Raw genomic sequence first — 19,095 nt, 5'->3', positions numbered from 1 at the left:
AGTTCAAGCCGGGCCCAAATTTGGCCAGGAGTTGCTCCGTTTTTTTTTTGGAGCAACTTGATTTTTTTGGGGAGTATCTTAAAAATTACAATTCTGCACATTTAATTTGCGCCAGTGTAAGTGAGTTAGTTAGGATTTGTTTTAGTTTAGTTTTTTTTCCCCAAAAGGGGGCGTTACTAGCCACTTACACCTCTTTTGGCCATTTAAGCCAGTTTGGACAGCGAATAATTTCTCCAAACTAACTTAGGCCAGTGTATGTGGCCACTTGTGGCCCGCACAGAAAACCATTGCGGAGAGTTAAGAAATCAGCGCAGGCAAGTACATTTAAAGCAGCAAGCACTAAACAAAGCACAAAAATAAGCATTCAATAATAAAAAATACAAGGAAGCTGAGGAGACCTGCACCTAGCACCAAGACTTACAAAGCATTAAACAAAACACAAAAAGTAATAAGCAATTAATTAACAAATAAAAGAGAGAAGGAACCCTGCACCTAAAGCACCAAGACCAAAATAATAAAGCAATCAATCAATAACAAATAAAAAATAGAAGTCCTACTTGAAGGGAAGACAACGAGCCGCCGATGAGGGAGCCCATTCGGCCAGGGATGGGGCGGCGCGCTTTGGGCCCCTCCCACACAGTCTGCAGAGCACACTCACAGATTCTGGGGGAAGAGGAGCTACTGTGCATGCACGCACACACTAGCGCGCATGTGCAGAGGTCCCGGCACTGTTTTCAGCGCCAGGACTTGGCTCTGCCCCGAATCCAATTGCCACGCTGCGCCACCATTGAGGAGAGGCTGGGGAGCGGCCAAACTCGGCCTGAAGATTTTTGCCGCCTTTGGAGTTCTACAAAAGCGGCTCTGGTGAGTGTGGCAGAAATCTGTACTGGCCAAATTTGGGCCCATTGTTTCTATCTAACTCCCCCCACCCCCGCCATGATGAGGGAGTAAAGCCACCACAGAACGCAATACTGAGGCACACAGTTCTGACATTCCCAGGTTTGATCCCCAGTCTGTGCTAACTCAGTGGGGAGGAATTAGTGTGGGGGGTTGTTTGTATTCAGTTATCTAAACTGCTCTGCATTTTTCTTCCAAGCGACGGTCATCACTCTCAAAAAAGGCCCCAATGCCTAATGGACGATCTTTAACATGCCGCAAAGAAATGTATTCAATAATTTATTTTAAGAAGCATCATTTTGTTAGTGGGCGTTTGACTTCTGCTTTCGCACAAGAAGATAGGGAACCAGAAACTAGAGATCTTTTGTGGGCAATGTAAAATAAATTAGTCAGGACATGTTCAGGAAGCAAAAATATCAAAGGTCACATATAAAAATTATTTTACAATATTCTGATGTGATGATTATACATGGGTTCCATGGTGCAGTTAGAAACAAACTGATCAACAAATTATGATCAAATCTATCATTTTATATACATGTGCAAATTTAACCTCAACAGTTAAGGTGCACGTCAGGAAAGTCTTTGGCAACTTAAAAACAAATGGTGGTAAATTGGTGGTAACAAATTGTGAAAGATCATTATATCATGCAACAGGAGAATGAAAGTGAATGAAATGCATTGAGAAGGTGGTTTTTTTAAAAAAAAGAAGGAATCTCAAGAAATAATGCACGAATGAATAAGAGACATAAATTCAAAGACATCTACTAACATTACACTGACAACTGAAAAAAAATAGCAGAGATTTAAACATCTTTGTGGTCTTGTTAAAATCTTGCTGGTCCTGCAAAGAAATGTGATTGTTCTAATATCTTTATCCATGATTTATACCCATAGAATTCTACACATTGGAGGCCTGTAGCTAAAACCAGAAAATTCTTCTGGTTGTCCGATTTAAGAATGTTAAGAGATCAAAGAGCGAAACTAAAGCAATGCAATTCTATCAAATTGGAGATCACTGAAAATATCTGTAAGCAATAACCTGACTAGCCAACCTTACAAAGACATTAGTTGCAAAAAAAAACACACTGAAAAATCAAAGATACATTCCTTATGAGGGACCAGAATTATCTCAACCTGAATACATTTAAAATGTTAATAGCAGTAATCAAAAGATTACATTATTTCACAAAAAATGACAAGAAGAATGCAAAACATGAATGCTATCTCTGGTAATTATACAGTAAATATGAATAATATGTTCCAATTTAGCATTTAATCACAACTAATAATGCTATTAAGAGAAGCGAGAGCCATCCATGGCTAACTAAGGAAGTAAAGGATGGTATCAAATTGAAAGCAATGGCATATAAAATGGCCAAGATTAGTGGGAGGCCAGAGGATTGCGAAACTTTTAAAAACCAGCAATGGACGACTAAAAAAAAGAGAAGATAGATTATGAGAGTAAATTAGTAAGGAATTTAAAAACAGATATTTAGAGCTACTACAGTTATATAAAAAAGGAAAAATGTAGCTAAAGTAAATGTTGGTCCCTTAGAGGATGAGGCTGAGGAATTAATAATGGGGAACAGGGAAATTGTAGAGGCCGTGAACAAATATTTTGTATTGGTCTTACCTTTTTGGCAGAAGACACTAAAAACATCCCAATAATAGATAATCAAGGGGCTATAGGGAGGGGGGGTGGGGGGGACCTTAAAACAATCACTATCACTAAAGAAAAAATACTCAGTAAAATAATGGGACTAAAGGTGGACAAGTACCCTGGTCCTGACAGCCTGCATCCTACGGTCTTAAAAGAAGTGGTTGCAATCTACCAAAATTCCCTGGATTCTGGAGAGGTCCCAGCGGATTGGAAAACCGCAAATGTAACGCCCCTATTTAAAAATTGAGGGAGACAGAAAGCAGGAAATTATAGCCCAGTTAGCCTAACACCTGTCGTTGGGAAAATGCTGGAGTCCATTATTAAAGGAAGAACTGGCAGGACATTTGGAAAAGCATAATGCAGTCAAGCAGAGTCAGCATGGTTTTATGAAAGGGAAATCATGTTTGACAAATTTACTGGAGTCCTTTCAGGATGTAACAAGCAAGGTGGATAAGGGGGAACCAGTGGATGCGGTGTATTTGGAATTCCAGAAGGCATTCGATAAGGTGCCACATAAAAGGTTACGGCACAAGATAAGAGCTCATGGGGTTGGGGTAATATATTCGTATCAATAGAGGATTGGCTAGCTAATAGAAAACAGAGTCGGGGTAAATGGGTCATTTTCCAGTCGGTAAACGGTAACTAGTGGGGTGCCACAGGGATCGGGGCTGGGGCCTCAACTATTTACAATCTATATTAATGACTTGGATGAAGGGACACAGGAACAGAAGAACATAAGAAATAGGAGCAGGAGTAGGCCATTTGGCCCCTCGAGCCTGCTCCGCCATTCAAAAACACCATGGCTAATCTGATCCTGGCCTCAACACCACTTCCCCACCTGCTCCCCATAACCCTCAACTCCCTTATCGTTCAAAAATCTGTCTATCTCCATCTTAAATATATTCAATGACCTAGCCTCCACAGCTCTCTGGGGTAGAGAATTCCAAAAATTCACGACTCGGGAGTAGAAATTCCTCTGCATTTCCATTTTAAATGGTGACCCCTTATTCTGAAACTATGCTCTCTAGTTCTAGATTCCCCCACGAGGGGAAACATCCTCTCTGCATCTACCTCTGAATCTTATACGTTTCAAAAAGATCACCTCTCAATCTTCAATGAGTATAGGCCCAACCTGCTCAACTTTTCTTCATATGCCAACCCTTCATCTCAGGAATCAATCGAGTGAACCTTCTCTAAACTGCTCCAATGCAAGTATATCCTTCCTTAAATAAGGAGACCAAAACTGTACGCAGTACTCCAGGTGTGGTCTTACCAATGCCCTGTACAGTTGTAGCAGGAATTCCCTACTTTTATACTCCATCCCCTTTGCAATAAAGGTCAACATTCCATTTGCCTTCCTAATTACTTGCTGTACCTGCTTTGTCTTTCATGTACAATGACACCCAGATCCCTCTGTACTCCAGCATTATGTAATCTCTCCACATTTAAATAATAATTTGCTCTTTTATTTTTCCTGCAAAGTGGATAACCTCACATTTTGCCACATTTACTCCATCTGCCAAAATTTTGCCCACTCACTTAGCCTTTCTATATCCCTTTATAGATTCTTTGCGTCCTCCTCACATCTTGCTTTCCCACCTATCTTTGTATCATCAGAAAATGTGGCTACATTACAACTCAGTCCCTTCATCCAAGTCATTATTATAAATTATAAATAGTTGAGGCCCCAGCACTGCTACCCCACGAGTTACAGTTTGCCAACCTAAAAATAACCCATTTATCCCAACTCTCTTTTCTTCTATTAGTTAGCCAATCCTCTATCCACGCAAATATATTACCCCCAACCTCGTGAGCTCTTATCTTGTGCAGTAACCTTTTATGCGGCACCTTATCGAATGCTTTCTGGAAATCCAAATAAACACCATCTACTAGTTCCCCTTTATCCACCCTGCTTGTTACATCCTCAAAGAACTCCAGCAAATTTGTCAAAAATTATTTCTCTTTCATAAAATCATGCTGACTCTGCTTGACTGGATTATGATATTCTAAATGTCCTGCTGCTACTTCCTTAATGATGGAGTCCAACATTTACCCAATGACAGATGTTAGGCTAAGCGGTCTGTAGTTTCCTGTTTTCTGTCTCCCTCCTTTCTTAAATAGGGGTGGTACATTTGCAGTTTTCCAGTCCAGAATCCAGGGACTTTTGGTAGATTACAACCAATGCATCCACTATCTCTGCAGCCACCTCTTTTAAGACTCTAGGATGCAGGTCATCAGGTCCAGGGTACTTGTCCATTTTTCGTCCCATTAGCTTGCCTAGTACTTTTTCTCTAGTGATAGTGATTGTTTTAAAGGGTGGGCGGGGAATCTGGTTTGCCACACACTCCACCCTTTCCTTCAACCACTGTCTGTCCCATCTGTGACAGAGACTGTGGTTCTCGTATTGGACTGTACAGCCACCCAAGAACTCATGCTAAGAGTGGAAGCAAGTCTTCCTCGATTCCGAGGGACTGCCTGTGATGATGGGGGATTGTTTTAAGTCATCGTTCCACCCCCACCCTGACCCAAATAACCCCTTGATTATCAATTATTGGGATGCTTATGGTGTCTTCTACCATGAAGACCAATACAAGGTATTTGTTCAAAGTCTCCAAACATTTCCCTGTTTCCCATTATTAATTCCCCAGGCTCATCCAACGTTTACTTTAGCTACTCGCTTCCTTTTTATATACCTGTAGAAGCTCTTACTGTCTGTTTTTATATTCCTTGCTATTTTACTCTCATAAGCTAGCTTCTCTCTCATCATTTTTTTAAAGTCATCTTTTGCTGGTTTCCCAATTTTCCAATTTCCCAATCCTCTGTCCTTCACAACATTGTATGCTTTCAAATTGATACCATCCTTTACTTCCTTAGTTAGCCACAGATGGTTCATCCTTCTCTTAAGTCTTTCTTTCTCACTGGAATACATCTTTGCTGAGTTATGAAATATCTCCATAAATGTTTGCCATTGCTTTTCTACAGTCTTACCCTTTAATATATTTTTTCAGTCCACTTTAAATGAACTCTGCTACCTTTGTAATTACCTTTAACGCTAGTTTGAGACCTAGCTTCCTCACCCGCAAACTGAATTTGAATTTCTAACATGCTATGATCACACTTCCCAAGAGGATCCTTCACTACGAGATTAATTAATCCAGACTCGTTACACATTACCAGATCTAAAATAAGTCTGCTCCCTGGTTAGTTCCACAACGTATTGTTCCAAGAAACCATCCCGCATACACTCTATGAACTTTTCCTCAAGGTTGTCTTTGCCAATCAATAAGAAGATTAAAAATCGCCCACGATTATTGCCGTAGCTTACTTACAAGCTTCCATTATTTCTTGATTTATACCCCGTCCTATAGTGTGGCTACTGTTTGGGGGCTTATAGACCACTCCCACCAGTGACTTATTTCCCTTATTATTTCTCATCTCCACCCAAACTAATTCTACATCTTGATCTTCTGAGTCAATATCATTTCTAACTACTGCACTGATCACATCGCTTATTAACAGAGCTACCCCACCTCCTTTTCCTTTCTGCCTTTCCTTACGAAATGGCAAATACCCCAGAATATTCAGTTCCCATCCTTGGTCACTTTGCAACCATGTACCTGTAATGGCAATCAGATCATCCCCATTTATTTCTATTTGCGCCGTCAACTCATCTATCTTGTTACGAATGCTGCGTGCGTTCAGATATAGAGCTTTTAATTTTATCTTATTCGTACATGCTCTGTTCCTTCCGGTCACATTCTGGTTATCATTACCCCCATCACTACCCTGCACTTTTGCCTTTTCCTTTCTCTTTGACTTTTTTAATTTCCACTCACTGGATCTCTCCCCCCCCTACTATTTAGTTTAAAGCTCTATCTACAGCCATAGTTAGGGACTGAGTGTAATGTAGCCAAATTTGCTGATGATACAAAGATGGGTGGGAAAGCAAGTTGTGAGGAGGACACAAAGAATCTGCAAAGAGATATAGACAGGCTAAGTGAGTGGGCAAACATTCGGCAGATGGAGTATTATATGGGAAAGTGTGAGGGTATCCACTTTGGCAGGAAAAATAAAAAAACAAAACTTAAATGGAGATATTATAATTACTGTAGTAAAGAGGGACCTGATGGTCCTAGTGCATGAAACACAAAAAGTTACTATGCAGGTACAGCAAGTAATCAGGAAGGCCAATGGAATGTTGGCCTTTATTGCAAGGGGGATGGAGTATAAAAGCAGAGAAGTCCTGCTACAACTGTATAGGGTATTGGTGAGACCACAACTAGAGTACTGTGTACAGTTTTGGTCTCATTTAAGAATATACTTGCATTGGAGGCTGTTCAGAGAAGGTTCACTAGGTTGATTCTGGAGATGAAGGGGTTGACTTCTGAAGAAAGTTTGAGCAGGTTCGGCCTATTGGAGTTTAGAAAAATGAGAGGCGATCTTATTGAAACATACAAGATACTGAGGAGGCTCGACAACATAGATGAGGAGATGATGTTTCACTGGAGGAATCTAGAACTAGGATGCATAGTTTAAGAATAAGGGGTCGCCCATTTAGAATTGAGATGAGGAAGAATTTCTTCTCTCAGAGGGTTGTAACTCTATGGAATTCTCTGCCCCAGAGAGCTGTGGAGGCTGGGTCATTGAATATAGTTAAGGCAGAGATAGACAGATTTTTGAATGATACAGGAGTGAAGGGTTATGGGGAACGGGCAGGGAAGTGGAGCTGAGTCCAAGATCAGATCAGCCATGATCTTATTAAATGGCAGAGCAAGCTTGAGGGGCCAAATGGTCTACTCCTGCTCCTATTTTTTTTTAAGTTCTTATGAAAAGGCGTGGAGATTAAAAAATGCACGGTGCAATGTGTGCCCTGTATTTTAAGCAATAAATATATGTTAGACCATAACAAATGGTTTTCAAGGCACCTGTAAGGAATTTTTTAGTAAAAAAAAGGGTAAGCACCAGTTGGGGCGGAGGTAATGACATTTGAGAAATTGCCCTCTATCCGCCCTGCCGGTGTTTCTGCCCCGTAGGGCACGCGCCAACTCCTTACCAACCGGCGGTGACCCCCTTTCCGCCCCGCGCGTGAAATTGCCCCGCGGGAGCGGATCGGTGGCCGCTAGGTGCCCCCGACAGCTTTCCCCGGCAGGAAGCTGCTTGCGGCTGGGCGCTGCATCTGCCCTTAAAGGGGAGGGCGCACTGCCATGGCCGCCATTTTATTTTAAATGTTGGACGACTCTGAAGTCGGCCCGACAATGGCGGCCATGGGTTTGGCCAGACCGCCAATAGGTCCGGCACCCCCTCTAGGGTACTGAGCTGCTGGCCCATCCGAAACTCTCCCTGGTGGCCCAGTGGGCCCAACTAAACTTTGTGCGGAGCTTACAGCCCTTTAACTGAAGGGGAAGGTCGTTGTGACGATTCAGCACAACGCAGCACGTCATTTGAATCAATAGGTGCGCCCCGTTTCGATTGGGGGGCAATTTCGGCCCCAATAAGTCTGTTCTTTTTGCTAGATTAACCACACCAACCCTCCTTCTTGCCATATCTCTTAATCCTCTCTCCAAAAAAACTTAAAACTCTCTCTTCTGCCCATTTATAGTGCTTACCTCAAATAGACCTCTGTGTTAACTTAATCCATTTTTAAAAAAGCTTTTGAATGCACTAAAAAGTTATCTATTTCCCTTACTACCGATTTCCTAATTTTTAAACTTGCGTTCAGTTGTAATTATATCCTCCAGCATGGTGAACAATTTTCTTGCATTAGTTTTATTAATTTCTTTTGTACTCTTGAAAATTTTAGTAGATCACCATTGCTCATTTTTTAACCACACCAACCAATACATACTGCCGTTGAGATGCTTTAATTTTAAATTGACTTACCAAATGGCATAGGATGGGGGAGCTTGTAGTTAGATGTCATCACTATGAGCTGGAGTGAAAATTAGGATTTGCTTCATTTATGATCCGTTTTCCAGTGATTTAGAAGACAATATTTGGCTACTTTTGTATTAAAATTTCATATCTTCTATAATCCCCAAAAACAGAGAAAAATCTACAGAAAAAAAACCTCTTCCTCTTCAAGAGTTTCCCTTTATACCTAATCCATGGAGCAGGGCGACTGCACTGCATAAAGGATGGCAAATCATGCAAAGAATATTTTTAAAGTAATTTAAATTTAATTGAATACAGTGAAGAAGCTCTCACGCATTGAGACACAGCAATTTAAATCAGCCTAAAAAATGTGGCTGGAAAATAAGAATGCCGACAAGTTGAGCAGGATCAATAAATCACTACCCGATTTTCTGGCTTTCACACACCTATTCCATGCTGATAGAAAAATTACTGCTGCCCAATATCCTATGATTAAGTGCCCAGCATTCACAGTAATCCAGTTGGACTTTGGTCAGCACCTTATATCAGTACAAAATCCTCAGATTTGTACTCATCTCTCTGCTAATGCAATCAAATTCAAGCAAATGAATCAACAATATCAGTTACGTATACTTTTAGAAAATGTCTAAGTTTACTCCTTTATCTCCGATGTGCATGTCATGTGCTATGTTTACATTTTCAAATTACAATATTTCATAAATTTGTTCTGACCTTATTCAAGTTAAAATTATCTATCTATTTTTTTTAAAAAAGAATAGCCATTTATAAAAATACTACATTACAGTAATAAATATACTATATGCCACTGATAGGATCCTGTTCCGCCATTCAATCAGATCATAGCTGATCGGCTTCTCAACTCCAGCTATCCACCTTGGTTCCGTAACCCTCAAAAGCCTTGCCTAACAAAAATCTATCATTCTCAAGATTGAAATTTTCAACTGACTTAGCCGCAACAGCTTTTTGGGAGAGAGAGGAAATAGTTTCTCTCGATCAACTCCATCAAATCTTTTAATCCTCTTAAACACCTCAATTAGATCACCCTTTAATCTTCTAAACTCAAGGGAATACAAATCTTGTCGATGTAACCTGTCCTCATAAATTTAGCCTGGTCAGCCCAGTATCTTTCTGGTGAATTTGCACTGTACTCCCTCCAAAGCCAATAAATCCTTCCTGAGGTACGGTGCCCAGAACTGAATGTAGTACTCTAAACGGGGCCCAACCAGAACTTCATATAACTTATAACATGGCTTCCACTCCTTTATATTCTAGCCTCCTTGAGATAAATATACAATATGCCACTCATATGAACAGGAGTAGGCCATTCAACCCTTTGAGCCTGTTCCACCAATCGCCATTCAATTAGTCTTTTTCATTATTATTTTGTACCTGTATTTCTGCTTTTGTGCCTGTACCTGCTTTTAGTAATTTCTGTACTTAGATCCCTAAATCTCTCTGCTCCTCCACGATTCCTAACTTCTCACCATTTAAATGATCTATCTTTCTTGGGTTCAAAGTGGATGACCTCACACTTCCACACTCCATTCCATCTATCCTAAGAATTTTCCACCTGGAATTTCTGCAGGAGGGGGTGTTTGTCGCTTAGAAATTTATATTATGTTTTCATTGATGTTATATCTAGTCTCAGCTATTCTTTCATCTTATTAACTATAAAATAAAACAAATCTATAATAGAAACTTCATTAAAAGAGCTCAATTCTATACCTTACCTTTGCACTGTCATATGCTACCTCTTGGCGTCTGCCTGGTTTGCGTGGAAAACTTGGTTCTGTCACATGCCAGCTCTGTCTGCCGTTCAAATTAGTAGGTGCTGTGTGGCCAGATTTAGGAGATCGATCGCAACCAGATCTACACTCTGCTGATGTGGTGGAACCATGCACATCCCTGGGACACCAGGCTTCATGTGTTATATGCTGGTCCCTTAAAGAAGCAATGTCAGAATGATGTAGCGAACGTACAACCCTGCTTTCTGGTGGGATAGGAGGTGGTCTCTCAGGTGGAAGAGGAGGTTCTCTGAGGGGAGGTGGTGGTGCTGGGAGAGGCTTGTCCTGTTTTCGCACCATGCATGGAGAAGACTGATTGAAAAAAAAAAGAAAAATAATTCAGATTGACATTATGTAACAAATTAAGATTTATGGTAAACTACCAAACGATTCAAAATTAATTCGAGAGCCTCTGAACAAGTGTTCTACATTTTATCGATGACCAATGTACTATTTTACTTTCTTTTTTTGGTGTTTAGCAGTATAAAAGCAATTAAACTTAATAAATAATGGTACTTTGCAGTATTTGTTTGTAAGAATAACTTAAGGGAGTCAGCATGCTAAATATCAAAATAAACAGACTATAGGCCGAGTTAAGTGGTGCTACACTCAACAGTTCTGTAGTCCTACCACAGCTTGCCAAGAATGGTGGTGAATAACCAGACAACTGAGGAGGAGGAAGCTGCTCCATGAACACCTCCATCTTCAGCCATGGTGGAACCGAGCAAGTGAATGCAGTGTTTGCAAGTGTCTCCAGCCAAAAGTGCAGAGCACATGATCCTATCTGGCCTCCTCCTGACGTCCCCACCAGGAGGAGTGTCAAGCCAATTTAGTTTGATTCATGTGACATTAATAACTCAATACACTGGACACAGCAAAAGCTTATGGGCCTGACAATATCTTGGCTGTAGTGCTGAAGACATCTACATCAGTGCCCTCATAACCAAGCTGTTCCAGTACAGCTATGACACTGGCATATAGCCAGCAATGTAAAAGATTACCCCAGTCTATCCTATACATAGAAAAACAGAATGGAGTAGAAATTTGCCTTGGGTGATAACGCAAAACAGGTGAAATCAAATCGACTGCTTGTTAAACACGACATTCGGTTCCATTGACTTCACAGGCTATCCTCATCATGGCAGCATTCAATCGGCTACCAAACAGACCTAGCAAAACTGAGGCCGATGAGGTCAAAGGGAAAACCGTCCAATAGTTAGGAGTAACACCTTACAAAAAAGGAAGATGGTTGTGGCTGTCAAAGGCCAGTCATTGCAGCCACAGGACATTCAGGAAAAGGTCTTCAGCTCAGCCACCTTTAGCTGCATCATCAATAACCTTCCCGCTATCATAGAGTCAGGAATCGGCTGTTCGCCGATGATTCCGAAGTGTTCAGTTCAGTCGGAACTGCTCTGGTAATGAAGCCAACATCAGGATCTGATTTGGGATGACATCCAACAGGTACCATTTGCGCCACAAGTGCTAGGTAATGACTATCTCCAACAAGAGAATGCTCAATCACTTCCCCTGACCTTCAATGGAACCACCATCTTCATGTCCCCCCTCACAAACACCTTGTGGGTTATAACTGGACCAACCATATCAACACTGTGGCTACAAAAGCAGGGCAGTGGATGGGTACTTTGCAATAAGTGGCCTACCTCCTGACCCCTCAAAGCTTCTCCATCATCTTCAAGGCTCAAGTCAGGAGTGCAATGGAATACTCACCACTTGCCAGGATGGCAACAACTGAAACAACCCTCAAGAAGCTCAACATCATCCAAATCAGAGCAGTTTGCTTAATTTGTAGTAGGTGCAATATGTACGACGTACAAGACGCACTGCAGCAACTCAACAGGGTGATCTCGACAGCACCTCCCCCCACTGTGACCATACCACTGGGAAGGACAAGAGCAGCATTGTCATGGGAACACCATCGCCTTCAAGTCAATCACCATCCTGATTTGAACATTTATCGTCATTCCTCCATCGTTGCTCAGTCAATATCTTTTAATTCCCTATACACCACCATTGTGGGAGCGCCTTCTCAGGAAAGTAGATATGGGCAATATATGTGGCCAGCTTTACCAACATTCCAAGAACAAGTTTAAAAAAAAACTTAACCAGTTTGCAGCTGTAAAATTCATGGCAGCATCAGGAGCCTTTTTTCTATCCCCCTTTTCCCCCCGCCAAACACAAAATAGGCTGTCAAGAGATGGCTGTGGTATAATTCAATGCATTTATGTTCATAAACTAATACATTTTAAAGCTAGCACTACTTCCATGATGAAGTAGACTATTTTATTAAATCTGCTTGACGGAACAGAGAGCATAGACAGACAAAAATGGCAGAATTTATTCCTTAAACCTAGGAATAAAACCACAAAAGTAAACATTTTGTATGAGTGATTTGCATGCCAATAGCACAAATTCTTTAGCTCTCAAAATTTATTTTAAACTCATAATACTATTCACCAAGAAATCCTTACAAGCCAATGCGTGGGTTCTGTACCATGGGCCTTATATATATTGTTTTGATAAGTTACCTTTGGTGAACCAGTGGGACTGGCACAAGGTGACCGAACCACTCCTTTCTGAATGAGATCTAACCGAGGTGGCACTGGAGGGAGGTTGAGGTGTTGAATTTGGAGGGGGTCTGGAGCTGCTTTTCGGCGCTGTGCAATAGGCGATGAGTTTGGTGATGACACTGGTGATATTTGCCTCTCTGTACACTGCAAAGATCAAATAAGATTATGAGACAATAAATACTCCATAACTGAGGACTTCAGGTAGTGCGTCCCAGATCTTAACATCCCTTGCGCGTGAAGAAATTTCTCATTTCCCTTCTAGTTCTTTTGTCAATTATTTTAAATCTATGACCTCTGGTTACTGACCCACTTGCCCGAGGAAATGGTTTTTCCCTATTTGCTCTATCAAAACTCCCCATAATTTTGAATATCTCTATTTAGTCAGGGATGGTTGAACCTGTTGCTGTGCTGTATATCCAATATAATCCTATGCAATTTAACCTACTACCTCATACACAACTTGTAAAGATAATAATAAGTCCATACAATTCCCACAATGGCACGAGTGAGGCAGACTATATTGCTCTGGAGCACTGCTCATTACGTTAAAATGTTACATCAATCTGCTGCACATCATTGAGCTGCCAGGTGGAATCCAAATTTACTACAATTACTGTTTTTTTTCCAGCGACAGGTTACTGTAGTTACAACTGGCATTGTAGTTAGTGTTATAAGCACTAAATCTGGAGCAAGCGCATAGCACTGAAAGGGAAGGAAGTGTGATGATGTTACTCAGTGTGATATGAAATCATTTGAGATTATTTTCTCAAGATTCACAAGAGTAGAAAATGATCATCCAATCGTCACAAAGAGTTTTCTGCATCATTGTGACTCACTAATTTAATGGAATTCAATACTTCAATATTATGCCTTTCACAGCATTTAAGCCAAGATTTGTTACTATAAATAACATTCTGCTCAGTTTATATGATCCACTACCTCGCAACCAACTTGTAAAGGTCAGTCTAAGTAAGTAGTACCATTGCCGTAACAGTACGAGTGAGACAAAGCAATCGTAAAACCACTTCAGCTACAAATTTATTTGAGGCAAACAATATTGGGCTGCATTTATTTCTGTATCATTATAACTGGGATAAGATATTTGATTTGATGCAAAAATGTAAGTCAAGGAAAATATTTCCTTTGGAAATGCAGTGCTATGTATCTTTTCAAAACAAAACTATCAAGCAGAAACATTGATCAGTTTGAACATAATTAGCTTGAAATCATTGCTGTGTAACATACTCTCTACTTGGTACTTAAACAAGAAATTTACAATTAGGTTTGCTGCATATTTTTGGGAGAGTAAACTTGAATTTTAAATTCACAGGAAATTCTGTGCTCAAATCGTTAATAACTGTTGTGCAATATTTTCATTGCATGGCATTCCTAAAATCTCCTGCAATGTAGAGTTCAACTGCAGCGGCAGAGAAAAACACAACTGTAGATCTGTACAGATTATCTTGGTCATCGAATAGTCAAATTGTAAAAATGATGCATGAAATATGAAACATACAAATTACTGCATGATGACATGTTCAGATCTTGAATATAATTGGCATCATACTGATCAGTTTATGCAGATAACCACCACCGATAATATTTGCCTAAATTACATATTAATTTAAATATTGCAGTAATATCAATTATATATAGATCACAAGTTTCTAGTGCATGGCCTTCTTTGACCTCACTAAGGCCTTCGACACTGTCCAACCGAGAGGGATTATGGAGCGTTCTCCTCAGATTCAGCTGCATCCCCAAAGGTTTGTCACCATCCTCCACCTGCTCCACGATGACATGCAAACAGTGATCCTGACCAACGGATCCACCACAGACCCATTCCATGTTTGGACCGGGGTTGAGCAAGGCTGTGTCATCGCACCAACGCTCTTCTCCATCTTCCTTGCTGCAATGCTCCATCTCACCCGCAGCAAGCTCCCCGCTGGAGTGGAGTTAAATTACAAGACAAACCGGCTCTGCCGCCTCCTGGCCAGGTCCAAGGTCGTCCTATCCTCCATCATCGAATTACAGTACGCAGACGACGCTTGCGTCTGCGCACACTCGGAAGCCGAAATACAAGCCATTGTCAACACCTTCACCGTAGCGTACGAGAGCATGGGCCTTACACTAAACATCCGTAAGACAAAGGTCCTCTACCAACCTGCTCCACCACACAGCACTGCCCCCCGGTTATCAAAATCCACGATGAGGCCTTGGACAACGTGGACCATTTTCCATACCTCTGGGGCCTACTGTCAACAAGGACAGACATCGACGACGAGGTCCAACACCGCCTTCAGTGTGCCAGTGCAGCCTTCGGTCACCTGAGGAAGAGTGTGTTTGAAGACCAGAACCTCAAACCCGGCACCAAGCTCATGGTCTACAGAGCAGTAGTGATACCTGCCCTCCTATATGGCTGAGAGACATGGACGATGTACAGCAGGCACCTCAAAATGCTGGAGAAGTACCACCAACGCTGCCTCCACAAGATCCTGCAAATCTATTGGCAGGATAGGCACACCAACATCAGTGTTCTTGCTCAGGCCAACATCCCCAGCATTGAAGCATTGATCATGCTCGATCAGCTCCGTTGGATGGGCCACATTGCCCGCATGCCTGACATGAGACTCCCAAAACAAGCACTTTACTCGGAGCTCCGACACGGCAAGCGAGCCCCAGATGGGCAGAGGAAACAATTCAAGGACACTCTTAAAGCCTCCTTGAAAAAGTGCAACATCCCCATCGACACCTGGGAATCCCTGGCACAAGACCAGCCAAAGTAGTGGAAAGCATCCGGGAAGGCGCTGAACACCTGGAGTCTCTTTGCTGAGAGCAAACTGAAGCCAAGCGTCGACAGCGGAAGGAGCGCATGGCAACCCAGGCACCCCAACCTCCAGTTTCTCCAACTACCATCTGCCCCACTTGTGACAGAGACTGCAGGTCCCGCATTGGACTCTTCAGTCACCTAAGAACTCATTTTTAGTGTGAAGCAAGTTATCCTCGATTCTGAGGTACTGCCTAAGAAGATGATGATCAATACATTTATCAGTTAGCTCGATGGGTCAATTAATCTCTAATTTTCTTTTAACTGCAATCGATTATTGTGAATCTGTACAAATCGAATTAAACAGACTTCAAAATTGCTACAACCTTGAGAGAATGGTATTGTTCTTTTTACTGAGGTCTATCTTATTGAGGTTCTCTAGCAATAGATCTCCAGCTAGGACTCAAGGAATTAGGTTGTTATGAAGATCCAGAGTGAAAAGATTTCACTATAAATGGTATTAAACATAAATTTTGAAAGTTTACTAGACTTCCCTAGACTGTGGTAGCCTTAGAATATAATGAAGAAAAAGAGGAAAATGTCAAAGAGGATAGAGTGCACTGGAGCTCCAATATATTGTGCCATTCAATGGGAGAATACGCAAATACCTTCTTACAAGTTCCGAGCCTAAACTGTGCGGAGGCAAAAAACACAGGTTTTAGATATATTTTCCACAGGTAAAGAGTTGAGTGGTAAGGAGGGACAAATCACCACTTGAGCATGGAGATAAAAGTGTCTCAAAATAAGAGCCAGCAGGAATAGTGAGAGTGTATGACAGAGTATGCATTCATGGGAGACAGCACAGGGCCAGGGAGAGGAGTACAGCATAAAAGTATGGGGGAATAAAAACGGTCCAGATAAATCGGCCAGGGAGAGTAAACTAACGCCAGAGACAGATGAAGCAGAGCTGGGTGTGCCTTAGTAGGAGGCTGAGCGCAGAGCCAGGAAAATGAGCTAAATTAAAAGGGAGGAGAGCAGGACTGAAACACATGAGACAGGCCTGGGGGACAGTGGAAATGAGGTTCAACCAAGAAAGGAGAAGAGACCAGGGTAAGGCAAGTAAAATGCCTACATAGAGGAATGGAATTGGGAATGAGGAACTATCATGTTGACTGAAAACAGGTTGGAATTATTTTCCAACCATCTGATTGCTATGATAATATATGCTCATCATGTATCAATCTGTAATGGTACAGTGGTGTATTGCCAAATGTACCAAATTAGGCAAAAGATTTTTCAGAAGATGGATATGGGCCACTTAAATTGGGTACCATGGAACCCCACAGACCACATATAAACAATTTAAACTCTAAAAACAGCAAATTCAAAAAACACGTCATTAAAAACATGGCTACTTTTTATCAGTCAATAAAAGGCACTGAAATTGACCGAACATTAAATTACAGCAATGTGTTTTTAGGCAGTTGCTCGGTTGCTGCTATGCCATTGCTGCCTGCTGACAGCCTCTTATGAGCACTTTTTTTTAATATGGTAAATCATTATACATTCATTACTGAAGTTATATGTTAACAACAGCACATTTTAAATCACATGCCCAATGTGTTAATGTATCACACACACAAACCCTATTCAAACGATCTGATTCAGACTTGTATTGTTTTTATCCTACCTTTCTAAATGAAGCTAGCTTGTTCATAACTAGTGAGTCGTCACGATCATCATCATCCTCCAGGTCTAATATTGGCATATTAAAACTGTCTAGGCAGAATTTGGCTCCATCATCTCTTGGATCAAAAGGATCAACAATAATTGGTTCGGTACCTTTGATCTCACAACGGCAAAATGGGCATCCCTGGCCATCAGATTCCTATATAGGAAAGAAATTGGATATTATATAAAAGCAATGATGTTTTTGTAAGTTATAGTAGAGTGAAAAAAGTCCTCAGCATACAATTAAAACTTAATTTACATCACAGATTAATGAAACTCCCATTGAAGCACAATGCTTCTGTTTAACTTCCTTTTTTCCCCACTGTGGTTGTATGGTCTGGTACTTATTAATCATAACAAATAGTACCACATGGAAGTTTTGCTCAACATTTTTCATTACATCTGGATATTAGACAGAATATAACACACTGTAGCAAAAATAGAAGCTATATTGACAAGAATTGGACAGGCAACGACATGTCCATGGCACAAGACTACAATTCTTCCACGATTTAAATGCAAAGGCAAGTGATATTGACATTTGATCACTTGTGTATATCTGAAGCAGGAAATGATGTCATCAACATTCGTTCAAGGAATTTGATTTTTGCAGTGATACAAGATAGATAGATTTTACTGAATATAATCATTTACAACAATAGTGCAACCAACTTTTTTTTCTGACATGAAAGGACTCCATTTTAAATCATTTAACATTGGCTATGAACAAGAAATTTAATTAGTCGACTAAAAAGAGCAATATTAAGAAGCAAGAGTTAACAAAATCACAGACCCCGATATTTACAGGGAGGGTGTGTGGGAGCATGCAAGTGCAGGGAAAACTGGTCCGAGAATGCGGAGGTCCTGTCGAATTTAACGGGAGGACCACATTATAATTTTTTTCTTCTGTTTATTGTCGAGCAGCCGGCCGCCAGGTAGTAAAACTAGCGACAAGAGGTCGCAGCCAAGGACCCGTGTGATAGCCAGCGGCATTCGGGAGGGGGGAAGTGAGCGAGAAATCAGGGTTTTGGAGTTTGGAGGGGGTGCAAACGTGGGACGGAGGGAGAGATTAGAGCTTGTAGGGAGGGTGGGGGAAAGAGTCTGCCATTGTGGGAGAGGGAGCAAGCATTCTGGGCTTTGGGGTGAGGGAGCAATAGTTGACCAAAGTGGGAGGGAGGGAATGAAAGATGAGGCTTGGGGGGGAGGGGGGGGTAAAGAGGTCTGTGACCAAGGCAGAAGGGGAGGGTGGGGAAAGAGAGAGGCCACGATCAGCAGAGGGGAGGGTCCGAATATTTCAAGGGGCCAGGCACTCCAGCTCCCCCTAGCCCATAAGGAGTGCTGTAAAAGTCACTTCTTGAGCCATCAGCTCTCACCTCCCTTTTTACTGCTGGGTTTCCCAATAACCGTTGCCAATAAATCAACATCACTCCGTGCTCATCTACCTAGCAACAAGCTTCCATACCAAAACCATATCAAGAAAATGTTGCTAAATGTCTAATATGGGATTTTACACAATAAATTGCTCCCCAAAATGAAGTAAATTTAAAATCTTCAAACACTATACATTTATATTAAAAAAACTTCAAAGATGGTAGATTTTTTTTTAAATCTAGAATTTGGATATGAATGTATTGCTTTGAAGGATTACATTTCCCTTTCTTAAGTGAAAACATAACATTTTAGGGGAATAAAACTTCCTGTAGGTTATCACAGCTTGTGCTTTCAATTTTCTGTGCATGTAACATTTGATTTTAAATCCATCACAGATTTTCT

General features: G+C 41.2%; 1 protein-coding gene across 2 annotated transcripts in view; it reads right to left on the bottom strand.

Moving 5' to 3' along the window:
• Positions 1-19,095, bottom strand: part of cblb (Cbl proto-oncogene B, E3 ubiquitin protein ligase) — a 190,193-nt gene that overhangs the window by 45,973 nt on the left and 125,125 nt on the right. For both annotated transcript variants that reach the window (XM_070893625.1, XM_070893626.1), the window contains exons 8-10: positions 17,282-17,479; positions 12,783-12,968; positions 10,183-10,548 (exon numbers count right to left, since the gene is read on the bottom strand). In XM_070893625.1, coding sequence (XP_070749726.1) covers positions 10,183-10,548; positions 12,783-12,968; positions 17,282-17,479 — 750 coding nt within the window. The remainder of the gene's footprint in view (positions 1-10,182; positions 10,549-12,782; positions 12,969-17,281; positions 17,480-19,095) is intronic.

Source organism: Pristiophorus japonicus, chromosome 11, assembly GCF_044704955.1.
Source record: "Pristiophorus japonicus isolate sPriJap1 chromosome 11, sPriJap1.hap1, whole genome shotgun sequence".
Taxonomy (NCBI): domain Eukaryota; kingdom Metazoa; phylum Chordata; class Chondrichthyes; family Pristiophoridae; genus Pristiophorus; species Pristiophorus japonicus.
The sequence above is the reverse complement of the archived record's forward strand: the minus strand, read 5'-3'. Positions and strand labels throughout refer to the sequence as shown.